This window comes from Oryctolagus cuniculus, chromosome 17 (genome assembly GCF_964237555.1).
Source record: "Oryctolagus cuniculus chromosome 17, mOryCun1.1, whole genome shotgun sequence".
NCBI lineage: Eukaryota > Metazoa > Chordata > Mammalia > Lagomorpha > Leporidae > Oryctolagus > Oryctolagus cuniculus.
Window position 1 is genome coordinate 58,145,546 of NC_091448.1, and position 13,692 is coordinate 58,159,237.

A 13,692-nucleotide genomic window follows, 5' to 3' on the forward strand; every position below is an offset into this window, starting at 1 on the left:
GGATAGGAAGTTTCTCACTTGGACCAAGTTACTTTTGATACCTGTGTCATTTTAGTTCACAAAGTTCAATAGTATCGTAAGTATATATTGTCTGTTAGAAGGATCGATAAGCATATTTTGTGTCTGGTCATCAACTATTTGGATTAGTAATAATTATCTACTAATATAAAAAATGTAGTACAGTAGAAAAGCACACATCCTATAACAGATGTCCACTAGATTTTACCCACTGGTAGAATAGTGCCCTATATCTTCGTGTGACTCTGGGAAGAAATAATTATCTACTTACTAGCTCATTAAATTGAACTGTTAAATTGAATTCCAAACTGAGTATGAGACAAAGATTGATGTAAATACTTATTTCTTATTAATACCCTTCAGATACTTAAACTAGGAACACTCTTTCTACTACAAATAAATTATTTATAGATATGATGTGTGTGAGGGGGGAGATGAAATGAATTGGATTTGTTAGTTTTCAGAGTGTTACAAACGATTTCACAGCAGCTCTCTGCCGTTCTCTTCTGGGACTAGAATTTCCAGTTTCTACAGAGAAATTAATAACCGTGGACTGGGAAGGCAGCACTGTGGCATTGTGTCTCTCCATCAGCATCCTCGGCATGCTCACAGCACAGCCGCCTCTTCCCCTGGCCTTGGTGACGCAGGGCCACAGCGGTTCTGAGCTTTTCTCTTGGTTACTGGGAGGATGGGAGGCTGCCAGTACATTGTGCTCAATCCCTGGAAAGGGCCTGCATGCAGGAATAAAGCAATGGGATTCAAGAGCTGCAAAGAGCCAGAATCCTGATGGCATCATTTGAGACTTCCAGAAGGCAGGTACATCCCTGTGGTAAGGGACAACAAAGCGCTCCTGTCTTTTGAGTTTTGTTTCTACAAGTCCCATGGACCTTGGCTAATATGAAAGATCACAGGATTGCTGGAGGGCAAGACATGTGCAGAAAGATAAGGCTGGTTGGGAAAGACTTGAACTGAGAAAAGAAATTTAGGGGCCAGCGTTGCGGTGCAGCAGGCAAAGCTGCCACTTGGAATGCCGTCATTGTGGATCAGAGTGCCAGTCACAGTCCCAGCTGCTGCTCTCTCCTCCAGCACCCTGCTGATGCACCTGATGGACTTCCCAGCTCCTGGTCTCCACCTGGCCTAGCCCTGGCTGTTGTGGGCCTTTAGGGGGAGTGAACCAGTAGATAGAAAACTGCTCTGTCTCTCTGCCTTTCAAGTAAATAAATAAGTCTTAAAAAAAAAAAAAAAAAGAAAAATGTCTTTTAAAAATTTAACCTAGACAGAAAATAAGTTTGTTTGCTGAAGGAAAAACCAGAATAGTATTCATTTTGTGCAATACTTTGCGCTAATGATTGAAATTCTTGCAGGCTTCACATTATTGACACTGAAGTAAGAGGTGTGAACCCACGTGGATTTGACCTAAACTGGAAAGGGTGGAGGTGGGGGCATTGGAACTTGACTACCTTTAGTGTCCCATCCTATGACCAGGGGCAGCTAAGAGAAAGGGGAGCATGTTTTTAGGGCTCTGGGCTGGTCCAAATTTGGTCAGGCACTCCAACACGGCAACACAAGTTGCAGAAGTTTTCCCTCACTGCTTTGGAAGTAGCTGGAGCCAACTGAAATGATGATAAGATTATGAAAATATATTACAGAGCACAGGGGGAAAATGTGAGTAGACTAAAGCCATCTAGATAGATGGATAGATAGATAGATAGATAGATAGATAGATAGATAGATATGGATTCTGAAATAACTAAGTGTTTACATTTATCATCCAAGTATACTATGTATTATTTTGGAGATGTGGTTTAAATATCTAAAGCAGAGCAGTAAGCCTAACTGAAAGGCATTATAGAAAGTACATGAAGAACAGAATCAAGTAGCATAATGAGCTTTGATCCCTTAGTGCTGGGAAGAGCTGTTGAGCCCTCCCTGAAGTAGACCATACATCTTGGTGAGCGTGGTATTTCTGCCCAGATGGCGCTTGTCCTAGTAGATCGAAGCATTCGTAGGCATCAACGCTGCTGCCAAGTTCTGGCACCCCGGTGTTCAAGTGTGTTCTAGACCTCAGTCCCTGTCTTTGAATGGCCAGATGACAGATCTTTTTCATCTAAATGAAATGATTCATTAGAAGTCCTGAACTAAGTGCCTGCGTGTGTGCCTGCACAAACACACATGCACACGTACACACATGCACACGTATACACATGGTACGCAGAGACTTGAGAACTGCCAGGGCAATTACTTGTCCACAAGCTTCTGCATTATATTAGGTAACAACTTAGAAGCGTTTGAATTACATGACTTGTAGTTAGGATCCTCTCTGTTGTCCTGAAATTAAATTAATAGTACATATTTTGGACCATGAAGAAATGATTTCAAATACTTATAGAATGTGCTTGAATATCAAGAGGAAGAAATGTGTACATTTCACATAGAATCTTTAAGTAACGTGTGTAACTTCAACGAATTTGTAACATGAATTATAAATCATTTTCAAATGAGTGTAATGCAATCTGTACAGATAAGCATGTTTATTTGCACTGATGGTTCGTGTAATAAATTATTTATTGAGGGCCTACTTGCATGCCATAGATATTATGTCTCTTTAACGTTAAATGAATTATAAGTCCACTTACCTCAAGAAGCCTGCCATTTAGATTGTTAGATAAGATGAATATATCGAAAAGTTAGACTTTTATTTAAACAGTGGCCCTATTGAAAGTAAGAGAAGCAGCCTGTGTCAGTCAGGGCTTGATCAAAATTCCAGAACCATTGACAGTGTTTTCGGGAATGTATTCTAAAGATTAAACCTCACGCTGTCTTGGGCGGTGAAGCAGTCTGTGTAAGGCTGCTAATTCAAGTAGAGGCGAGCAAGGAACACCTGGAGTCCGTAAGGGCACAGGGAAACTCATGGGAATGAACTGGACCACGTGGCTGTGTCTTGGTGCATTGCACTAAGGAGCAGCACACAAACTTGGCCCAAGATGCTGAAGAGATGGAAGAATTGTGGGGATCTCCTGCACCCCAAGAAGATCTGACAGGAGCTGCAGAAGCTGCAGGTCCGGTGGGTGCTGCAGTACGTGATGCCACACCAACATTCCAAACGTACACACAGCTGCCGCTTCGTTTCCACCTTCCACAACTCACGCACACTTCTTTTTCAGCTAACCCTAACCTAGAACTGCACAGGAAAGGGAGTTCTGGGCAACACAGTGGCAAGTTAGCCGAATTAACACAGCACAAAGCCATCACAGTTCACCTGTGACGGCTTGGCCCTCAAGTACACCTCTCATCCAGACTTCAGATGAGGACAAAGAAATCACAGTGAAACTGTCCCTCTTACAGCCAAAAACAGTCACTATTCTACTCCCCAAAAAAACAATGTAAAGCCCCTTTATTCATATCTCTCTATGCTCCCTGATATTGGATAACTTAAATACTGAAATATGAGGTTAAATACTCTTGTCTACTGCCATACCACCACCCGGAATACACCCGATCTCAGCTGATCCCAGAAGCTAAGCAGGATCAAGTCTGGTTAGTACAGGGATGGGAAATTAAATACTCTTAATGTATCTTACACTACATAGTAGGAGAATGAAAGGAATAGAGATAGTTTTTCACCATTACCAAAAAAAAAAAAAAAAAACCTGCTATGAACATCTGTGTACGAGTCTTGGTAGACATTTGCTTTCCAATCCCAGAGGTGAATCGGATAGTAGATCTGTATTCAAACTACTGAAGAAACTGTCAAACTGCTTCACAAAGTGATTGGGCCACTTTCTGTCAGTCAGAGTTCGTTTCACACCCGTCAAGAACCACATTTCAGGCCAGGGTTGAGGACACAGACAATAGGGAATGGCTGTTGGAACGGTGTCATTGTAAATACCAGCCACAACTCTGTGAGCAACCGTAGAAATGAAGAAAGAGCAGTTAGGAGTATTTTTTTTTATTTTGATAATAACTGAATGTGTTTTTGTAAGCTAAATTTTCTTTTTAAAAAAAAAAAAAAAAGATTATGTGAGAGGCAGAGTTACAGACAGAGAAAGGAAGAGACAGATCTTCCATCCACTGATTCATTCCCGAAATGGCTGTCAACAGCCAGAGCTGGGCCAATCCAAAGCCAGGAGAAAGGTGCTTCTTCCTGGTCTCCCATGTGGGTGCAGGGGCCCAGGACTTGGGCCATCTTCCACTGCTTTCCCAGGCCATAGCAGAGAGCTGGATTGGAAGAAGAGCAGCTGGGATTAGAACCGGTGCCCATATGGGATGCTGGCACTGCAGGCCAGGGCATTAACCCACTGCACCATCGCACCGGCACCACTAAAATTTCTGTTTCAAGCTTTTCACACTTTTCACTGTCTAATGAACACAATGAACTGCCCAGGGAGTTGGAGACTTATCCAGTTTCTGACTCTGACATTGGAAGACATATTTTGTATGTGGAGGCTTAATTTCCCCAGCAGTAAATGACAGTAATTCTACCTAGAAGAGTTACTAGGATTTGAAAAACAAAAACAGCATGCACTGATGCATTGTAACACATGACAGAAAGCTCTGCTCATTTCTCACCTGTGTCTGCACCTGTTGATTAGACTGATGTTCCCTGAATGTTATTTTCTTAAAAAAAAAAAAAAAAGATTTTATTTATTTCAGAGGTAGAGTTAGAGACAGAGAGAAGCAGAGACAGAGAAATAGCTTCCATCACTCTCCAAATGGCTGCTGGGCCAATTAGAAGCCAGAAGCTTCTTCCAGGTCTCCCACATGGGTACAGGGACCCAAACACCTGGGCCATGCTCCACTGCTTTCCCAAGCCATAGCAGAATGCTGGATTGTATGAGGAGCACCCGGGACACAAACTGGCGCCCATAGCAGATGCCAGCACCACAGGCAGAGACCCAGCTCACTATGCCCCAGTGCCAGCCCCTCCCTGAATCTTCTGACAAACCTGACTGACACACACATATATCCATGAAACCAAGACCACAATCAACACACACATGTGTCATGCCAAAAGCATTGCTGTGCCACATAGCAATCGAGTGGCATTACAGAATTGGAAGTCAGTTGCACACATAGTGGTTTTGCTTAAAAACAGGAGAGTGAAAATGAGGTGGGGTCTTCGCTTGAGCAAGGCCTGTTGTGTTGGGGGCGAAGGAAGATGCTAGTTCCCCATCCTCTCCACAGCCGGCCCTCGCTCAGGCCTTCACTGTCACAGGCTCTCCTGTGAACAGCATGCCCCACCCGGCATCCATCTCACTCAAGATGAAGTCACAGCACGTTGACTCCCGGGCTGGTCCCTTGCCTGCCTCCGGAGCTCCCTACCAGCCGTCCTCCAACACTGATGGGAATAAGCAGTTAAATGAGTCATTAGTAAGCACCTTCTGCACGCCACACCTGTGCTCTGCATGCATTATCTTCATTAGGCCTTACATCAATCTTGCAAGTTGTGTATCGTTACCCTCCTTCTACAGATGAGAAAACTGGGTTTCCCCAGGTTACACAGAAACTAGTAAGTGAGAAAGCTGGAGTTTAACCTCGGTACCTGCAACTACAAAGCCTGCCCTCTGAACCTCTCTAAGCAGCCGCACTTCCAGCTCCTCAAGTACACATTCAAATTTCTACCCTCCGTTCCTGCCTTTCCTGCCTTTTGTTGTGCCTCTTTTTAGGTCTGAAATGCACTTCCCTCCTCCCACATCTCCTTAAACATCTAACTCTTGCTGAGTTATTCAGCCCCAGTTGAGGAGCATCTGAAGGAAACTTCTCCTGCTCTTTCTTGCCTCCTTGCCTGGCTCAGAGCCCATTCTCTGGGCTCCCATAATCCTCTGCACAACTCCCTCTTGTTGTAGCATACATGTTCTTGTAGTTAGCCAGGTTCTCATATCTCGGTCTTTCTAGTGGATTAGGAGTTGGCAGGCTTCTCCTGTAGAGAGCCATACAATAAACACTTTAGGCCTTGTAGGCATACACTGCCTGTTGCAGCAGCCCCACCGTGCTGTTGTGCTGTGAAAGCATCCATAGAAATCAATGCATAGGGGCTGGTGCCGTGCTGTAGTGGGTATCCCATATGGGTGCCAGTTTGAGTCTCTGCTGCTCCACTTCCCATCCAGCTCTCTGCTATGATCTGGGAAAGCAGTAGAAGATGGCCTAGGTCCTTGGGCCCCTGCACCCCCATGGGAGACCCAGAGGAAGCTCCTGGCTCCTGGCTTTGGATTGGCGCAACTCCGGCCATTGTAGCCAATTGGGAAGTGAACCAGCGGGTTGGAAGACCTCTCTCTTTTTGCCTCTCCTCTCTCTGTGTAACTCTGACTTTAAAATAAATAAATAAATATTTTAAAAAAGAAAGCAAGCTAGGGTAAATACAACTTACCAGATGTCTTAACTAATAAGGATAAATTCTAAGTTTCTCAAATAGTTCAAGCTAGAATTTTCATTCATTTTTAACATTTGCTGGGGTAGGTGTCTAGAGCAGCCGTTAAGCTGCCGCCTGGGAGGCCCGCATCCCGTATCACAATGCCTGGTGCCAGTCCAACTTCCTGCTAATGTACACCTCAAATACTTGGGTCCCTGCCACCCATGTGGGAGATGTGGGTTGAGTTCCCAGCTCCTGACTATGGCCTGGCCTGGCCCTAGTTGTTGCAGGCATTCAGGAAATGAACCTGAGGGTGGTGGTTCCATCTGTCTCTGTCTCTGAATAAACAATGTATGCATTTACTAGTTGGAAGTATTAGATTACTTTTCAAAGTATAAAATGCAGTGTACTTAATTTCTAGGCTATGTCTTTTGGGCCCTAGTATTTACTTTTCTCTAACATGCATAGAAAACCTACTAAGTGCGTGGAATCAGGGAGAGCCGTGATATGTATAGACCCATGCAGGAAAGGATCCCTGTCACTTAAATATACCCACACCAGACATTTCTGCAATCTGGTAAACATATTTTTTCTTGAGGAAAGGTTCCATGGGTCCAGTGTTTGGAAAACACTGGCTAAGGGATGTTAATTAGATTTCTTCACTTTGGAATTTCCCAGTCTTTATTCTACTAATGTGATGTGACCACTGAGTCAGTCTTTCTGGGAGCAGCTCCAGAGACTGCTGGGAACATAGCTGGGGAAACACTGGCTTAGCACTTCCACTGAATTATAGTTTCATCTACTGATTTGCTTCCAACCCAGCATTTAGTCAAAGATATTCTCCAATAATGACCCAATCGGAGTTTTCAGCACTCTGCTGGGATAAGAGACATTGCTAGCAAATTAAAGAACATAATGTGTAGTTTGTAGAAGGGATTTTTGATAATCCCCTGGATTTTGTCCTTTAGTAGGTAAACAACTGAAGCCGCACTTCACAGGGAGGGTGCCCACGCCAATCCGTTATCTATGCTGGGATGCTTTGAGAGTGATGGAGGTAAACCCAGAGTGTCCCAGGCAGAGTGCGCTGACCATCCACCTAATCACAGTCTGGGCTCAGCGGTTGTGCACAGTTGCATCTGGGATTGTCAGTACTGCAGCCCTGACCTTGACTTCAGGAGCCCATTGCCAGGGATGGTTGGTTCTTGGTTGATTCACAGGCTTTGGGATTGTGTAGGATTGTGAGATTGTTTACTGCACTGAGGCTTTCAGCAAACCGTGGCCTTGAGAAATCTTAACTGTACATTTAACAAGTGGCTTTTAAGGTGGGTAAAAGCAGATGTTCCTGACGATGCATTTGTTTTAAGTTTGTCTCTTCCCGAGAATTTTTCTTCAAAAAGGGCCAAGGTGTGAATATATGCTATCAGAATTAAAATGAAGTTGACTGCGGAGCACTTTCCAACACTGAAACGGAAGAGTCGCTTCATATTCCTGTCTTTAATGCTTCCTGTCTTTCTTCATTCTTTTGACAGTTTTTCGAGGTGCCATTTGACTCAAACATGAATCGGACGAAGAACAGGCCTCTGGTCCGGGGACAGATCAGGTAAAACCACGACTGTTAAGTCTCTTCCACCTTGTAGAGCATCGATTTGCTTGTTCATCCTGAAACGTTTCCCAGAATTTCGCCTTCCGCGGTGGAGTGGAAAATCACCCACCTGCAAGGGATCACGCTGGTGTGGATGCGCGGCCCCTCTCACCTCTAACCAAAATGTACCACCCAGCACCCCAGATGCACCCAAGATTTGCAGGTTTTCTGGAGGGAGTAACTCATGCGAGAGGCCTTTTTGATTTCATTTTGAGATACGGACTTTGTTTCACTTTGTGGGGCCTGAAGATAAAAACACTCCATTAACACAGGATTCTGAGACCCATCCAGCTAGGGTCTCAGAAGAGGGCTGTGTCTGAAATCTCATTTTTTCAGATCACCTGATAAAGCTGTTGTATGCCAAGTTAAGCACGGCCATTACCGTCCTTTCCACCAAATTCAATTAAGTAGAACTAAAAGGCATATAAATATTTCAATATCTCTAATGGTTAATAATTAAGCATTTTACTTCCAGGAGACCTCTGCACCAGCATTTTCAAAAAAAAATTTTTTTTTGAATCTGAGATATTATGTCACACGCCTAGAAGTATAATGAAAAGGGCCAAATGGTTTATCCTGACTCTTCCAAACCCAGTGAATCTTCTCTTCACATTCCCAGTGTGTGCCCTCGTAGGAAGCTTAAGATCGAAGAATCACATGTGCTAAGTAAAACAACCAAGGAAACAAGTGTAGATCCAGTCTGATAAGTCTATGTTAGCTGTTTTGAGGCATTCAATTGTTAATGAATTTAAAATACCGCCACATTTAAAAAGGCAATAGAGCCAGACAAAAATATAGAAGAACAAAAGTATCTTTTTTTGTATTGATATTTTATTCCTTTTTATATTTTTGAAATATAAATAAGGCTATGTATTGTTTTACAGTTTGTAAACTGCCTGACATGCTTTTGTTATTTAAATAAATCTGTTGCAGCAAGAAGAATGTGGTGTCTGTAACCCGTCTGTCCCTAAAGCTGAAAGCTGCACTTGCCCTGGGCAGATCGTAGGGAGCTTGTTCCTGATTCGGAATTTCTGTCCAGTCGTCTTCAGCGGGCTCCTGCCCTCCGTCAGAAGCAGGGGCAAGTGTGGGAACAGGCCCAGCAAGCAGTCAGCGGGTGTGAAGCAGTCACCACTGTTTCCATCCTAGGCCGTCATCTTTGGTCAGAAGTGGCCAAAGCAGGGTCTGTGCGTGTGTGCAGAAGGCAGCATGGTGACCTTGGTGCCCATTGTTGGCAGTGCTGCACGATTACTAGTCGTGTGTACACGTACGACTTCTCTTGTCTGCAAGATGGCCCAGGCAGAATCTCATTGATGACAGTAAACCTGAATTGCTCTTTTAGAGAGCAGATTATAGGCCTGAAAGAAATACACTGAAACTCAGAGCAAAAATGTGTTTTCTTAAATAGATATGAGGAGCTGTTAAGTGCCTGGGGCAGAAATCTCATGTTGGGAAGCGTGGTTTCAAAACTGAAGACTTCATACCTTGCCAACTAGCATTTATCATGATTTAATATGATATTATCTACTACACAGATGTTTTCTAAGTGGGTAATCATGGTGGGGAATAGTAGAAGGTTTCCTACCAACCATCCATTAAAATTGATTTCTCAGCTTTGACAGATTTTGTGCTCATAGCAACTATCGGTCACTCAAATCCAAACTTCAGCAGTTATTTCAAAGGTTTGTTCTCGGTACTCAGTACTCTGTTTGATTCGGGGTAGTATGCCTGTCCAGCTTCCTAGACTTAATTTACAGTTCCACGTGTAAAGTGGGTCCCTGTCATTGTCTGTGGGCAGCCTGGGAAAGAAACCCTGTGAAAGTCTTGTTACTGATGACCGGGTCCTGTGGTGGGGTAAATACACATATAGCTGTACTGTATTTTATTATATATTTCATTCACATGGCTGCTGTGTTTTTGAACACTTTTATTGACGTGAACACAAGTGGCTTCTAATGAGTAAAGGCGTGGATCAGGCAGTGAGGCTGTTCCTGTGCCTGCTGCCACCCGCTGTGCTTAGTCCTCTCTTCCAGAAAAACTCGGTGGCGAGCAGCAGGCAACGCGCCTGAGGGCTGCCGTAAAAGAAAGAAACTGTGTTTGTTTTTTTCTTTTCTTTTTGCTTAGTTGCTATTTATTCCAGAAGAGATGTAGAGGTATCCTAAGACTAGTTAGAAAAAATAGAGAAGTGGACGTCAGAGTTAATGGAAGATGGAATATGGGATTCAGGGTGAGACAGAGCTTACCGTGTGCCCAGCTTCACCTGCTGCTTTTGATGGGATCACAGCGGCAGGCATTACGTACAGAGTGGATTCTCACAATTCCCCCATGAGGTGTGAACTGTCCAGTTGCCCCCAGTGCTCTGGACAGGAAATGGAGGCTGCAGGTGTTCACGGAGCAAGTGACAGAGTGCAGATTTACCCAAGGGCCTGACAGCTGGCACATGGCTGTGTCTCTGTTGGTGAGAAGGAAACATCACTCCCATGAGCTCGGTAGGGGAAAGCAAATCGCAGGTTGCTAAGGCTCCCCTTGGCACAAACCAGAGACAGGAGTCCAGAGAACGCTTCCCATTGAGAACATCCAGAACATACTGCCTCAGAGTGACTGGAGAGGAGGAGACTGGGGCCGACATTGTAGCCAGGGATGTGTTTCTGACTGCTCAGCTGGCTGCAGAGATAAAACCTAGATGGATGGGCGTCATCCACACTGAGTTAAGCCGTCCCTTGGGAACGCCGATGTCCCATATCAGAGTACCTAGTTCGAGTCCCCACACTACTATGTGCTTCCAATCCAGCTCCCTACGATGGGCTTAGGAGGGTAGCAAAAGATGGTTCAAGTACTTAGGCCATTGCCACTCATGTGGAAGACCTGGATGGAGTTCCGGGCTTCTGGGCTTCCACCTAGCCTAGCCCTGGCGATTGCAGTCATTTACTGGATAGAAGAACATTTTGTCCCCCTGTCTCCATCACTCTGCCTTTCAAGTAAATACGTGCGTAGGTACCTATATACCAGACATAGAAAGGAGCGCACCAGGGAATGAGACTAGGATCAGAGAGAGACAGAGGAGATGCTCAGAACATCCCATGTGGTCCAGGGCGGGTGGCTGCGTTTCCACCTGTCAGCCCAGCAGGATCGTCCTCTCTCACGTCCCAGTCTCCAGTTTGCATAACTCTGTGCCACCCTCTGTAAATGTGACGATGGTTATGGGCATAGAGCTTCATCATTGTTAAGGCTATTTCATACGAATGCTTTTTGCTGATTTCCACTGAAAGAGAAAAAAAACATAAATGGGAAGTATAACATATTTAAATCAGCTTGTGGGTATATGGTGACATCCAGACCCCTTTAAATACCTCTGTTCAAAATACCACTCAGCACCTCTGCGTTTTCCTTACGTTGTTTGCACATTTCTAGCAGAAATGTCATGGCTGTGAAAAATGTGTGTGTGAAGGGAACTGGGCTTTAGAGCCTGCTTTGTTTTCTGGCAGAGAACATACACCTTAGAATTCATGTGTCGCACATGGGGAGCTCACACTCAGGCATGAGTAAGCCTACCCTACAGGTTAAATTTGTAAACGCAAAGTCTTACGATGAAAGCAGACAGAGAAGTTTACCTGCTTATAGAAAAGTCTGGTTCAGCCTGATCACTTGTAACTGGATGACTAGAAAAAGTTATCAACACCTAGAAACCAATGTTTTGGAACCAGCGCTGCGGGCTAGCAGGTAAAGCCGCCACTTGCAGTGCCCGCATCCCATATGGGCGCCAGTTTGACTCCTGGCTGCTCCTCTTCCAGTCCAACTCTCTGTTGTGGCCTAGGAAAGCAGTGGAAGGTACCCCAAGTCTTTGGGCCCCTGAACCTGCGTGGGAGACCTGGAAGAAGCTCCTGGCTCCTGGCTTCAGATCAGCGCAGCTCCATCCGTTATGGCCATTTGGGGAGTAGACCAGTGGATGGAATACCTCTCTCCCTCCCTCTCTCTCTCTCTGTGCCTCTGCCTCTGCCTCTGTGTAACTCTGCCTTTCAAATAAATAAATAAATCTTAAAAAACCCAATGTTGTATAACAGAAAATACCTGTCTTCAGATATTATTCATGTAATTACCATGCTATCTGGACAGGCATTTAACTTAGCAAGTTCAGACTCCTGCATCCTGTATCACCATACCTGGGTTCAGTCCCCAGCTCTGGTTACTGACTTAAGTTCCTGCCATCTGTTAATGCAAACCCAGGAGGCAGCAAGTGGTGAGTCAAATAGTTGGGCCCCTGCCACCCATGTGTGAGATCTGGACTGAGTTCCTGCTTCCAGCCATGGGCCCAGCCTAGCCAGCCATTGAGGGCCTTTAGGGAGTGAACCAGTGCATGGGAGCATATTTGTTGCTCTTCCCCTGCCCGCTCCTCCTCTTCCCTCTCGAGTTTTGAAGTGTTACTTAACCGATTCAGAGCTTGGCAAGTCATTGAATTACTCTCTCCACACTACCAGTTCTTCTGGCATGTTCATCTCGTAACAGTATCACGGAGATAATAACATTGATAAAATCGCATGAATAATAGTGCATTGTCCAAGAAGAGGTTTAAAACTCTAAAATAATGTAGGATTGCTTATGGAAATTTCATCTGTTGTCAAATGGGCTTCAAAATACAAATATTTTGTTACTTCCCAGACAATAACTTAAATCCAGGTTACTTTTATAAAGGGTGGGAGAAAGGAAGCAAAGCTACTTTGCAAACGAAAGAACATCAGGGAGTGAAAATTGTGATTCCACTCTCATTGAGTTGGTAGACAGAAGCTACTCAGGTGATTGAGTGCTTCATTCATTCTGTCACCATCAGGGACACTGTTATGGAGAAGTGGGCTCCTTGCTAGGGCACAAACATGTAAATGACATTGTCTTAAAATCACATGGAGGAGATGGCAACACACAGGCTTAAAAATGGCAGTAAGTGCCGTGAGAGGTACAGTTCACTCAATTGTGTATTTATTTACTGCACCTGCTGGCCAGGTACCAAGCTGGGCCCTGGAGGGGCAGAGGTGATCGAGATACACTGTCTCTTGTGGGGTACTGACTAATTAAGCATCTTCATTGTGACGTGCTGAGTGCCCCCGTAGCAGTGGGCCCTGGGCTATGTGGGAACACAAAGAGGAGCTCAAAAGAACTTCTCAGAGGGAGTGGAGAGCCCACGCATGCGTAAGAAATAAGCCACTCTGGCTGTCCTTGCTGAGCTGTGTTTTCTGTTCCTTCCTCCTTGTTCTGCTCCTTACTTGGTGGTCTTCAGCCTTTTCTTCATCTCCCCCACCCCCTGTATAACCACACCCAGCACTGTGTACACCGCCAGCCCGGACTGCCCTTCTGAATCCTTTGAAAAGCTCTATTGAGATGCCCCTGCAGGCACCTCACGTTCCGTACACATGGACCTCAGTTCCTTCCCTCTCCCAAATCTGTCCTTGTCCTTATGTACTTGAATTTAGATTCCAAAGTCAGACACCTATGAGGCATCCTGGACACATTTTTCTCTTACTCCTCCATCAGATTGGTCAACAAACTGGGTCTTTGCGACCCTCTGAATTGCCCTGGAGTCTGCCCTCTCTCCTCTCTGCTGTGGCAGATCCTTGTCCCTTGTATGTAAGTTGCTCAGCAGCAACCAGCTGACTTGGTTTTTGTTGTTGTTGTTGTTGTTGTTGTTGTTGTTGTT

The 13,692-nt window shown here is 44.8% G+C and overlaps 1 protein-coding gene across 1 annotated transcript in view; it reads left to right on the plus strand.

The window, feature by feature from the left end:
• The window catches only part of COX10 (cytochrome c oxidase assembly factor heme A:farnesyltransferase COX10), a 146,690-nt gene that overhangs the window by 97,420 nt on the left and 35,578 nt on the right, over positions 1-13,692 (plus strand). Inside the window, exon 5 of the mRNA XM_002718961.5 lies at positions 7,897-7,967. Coding sequence (XP_002719007.2) covers positions 7,897-7,967 — 71 coding nt within the window. The remainder of the gene's footprint in view (positions 1-7,896; positions 7,968-13,692) is intronic.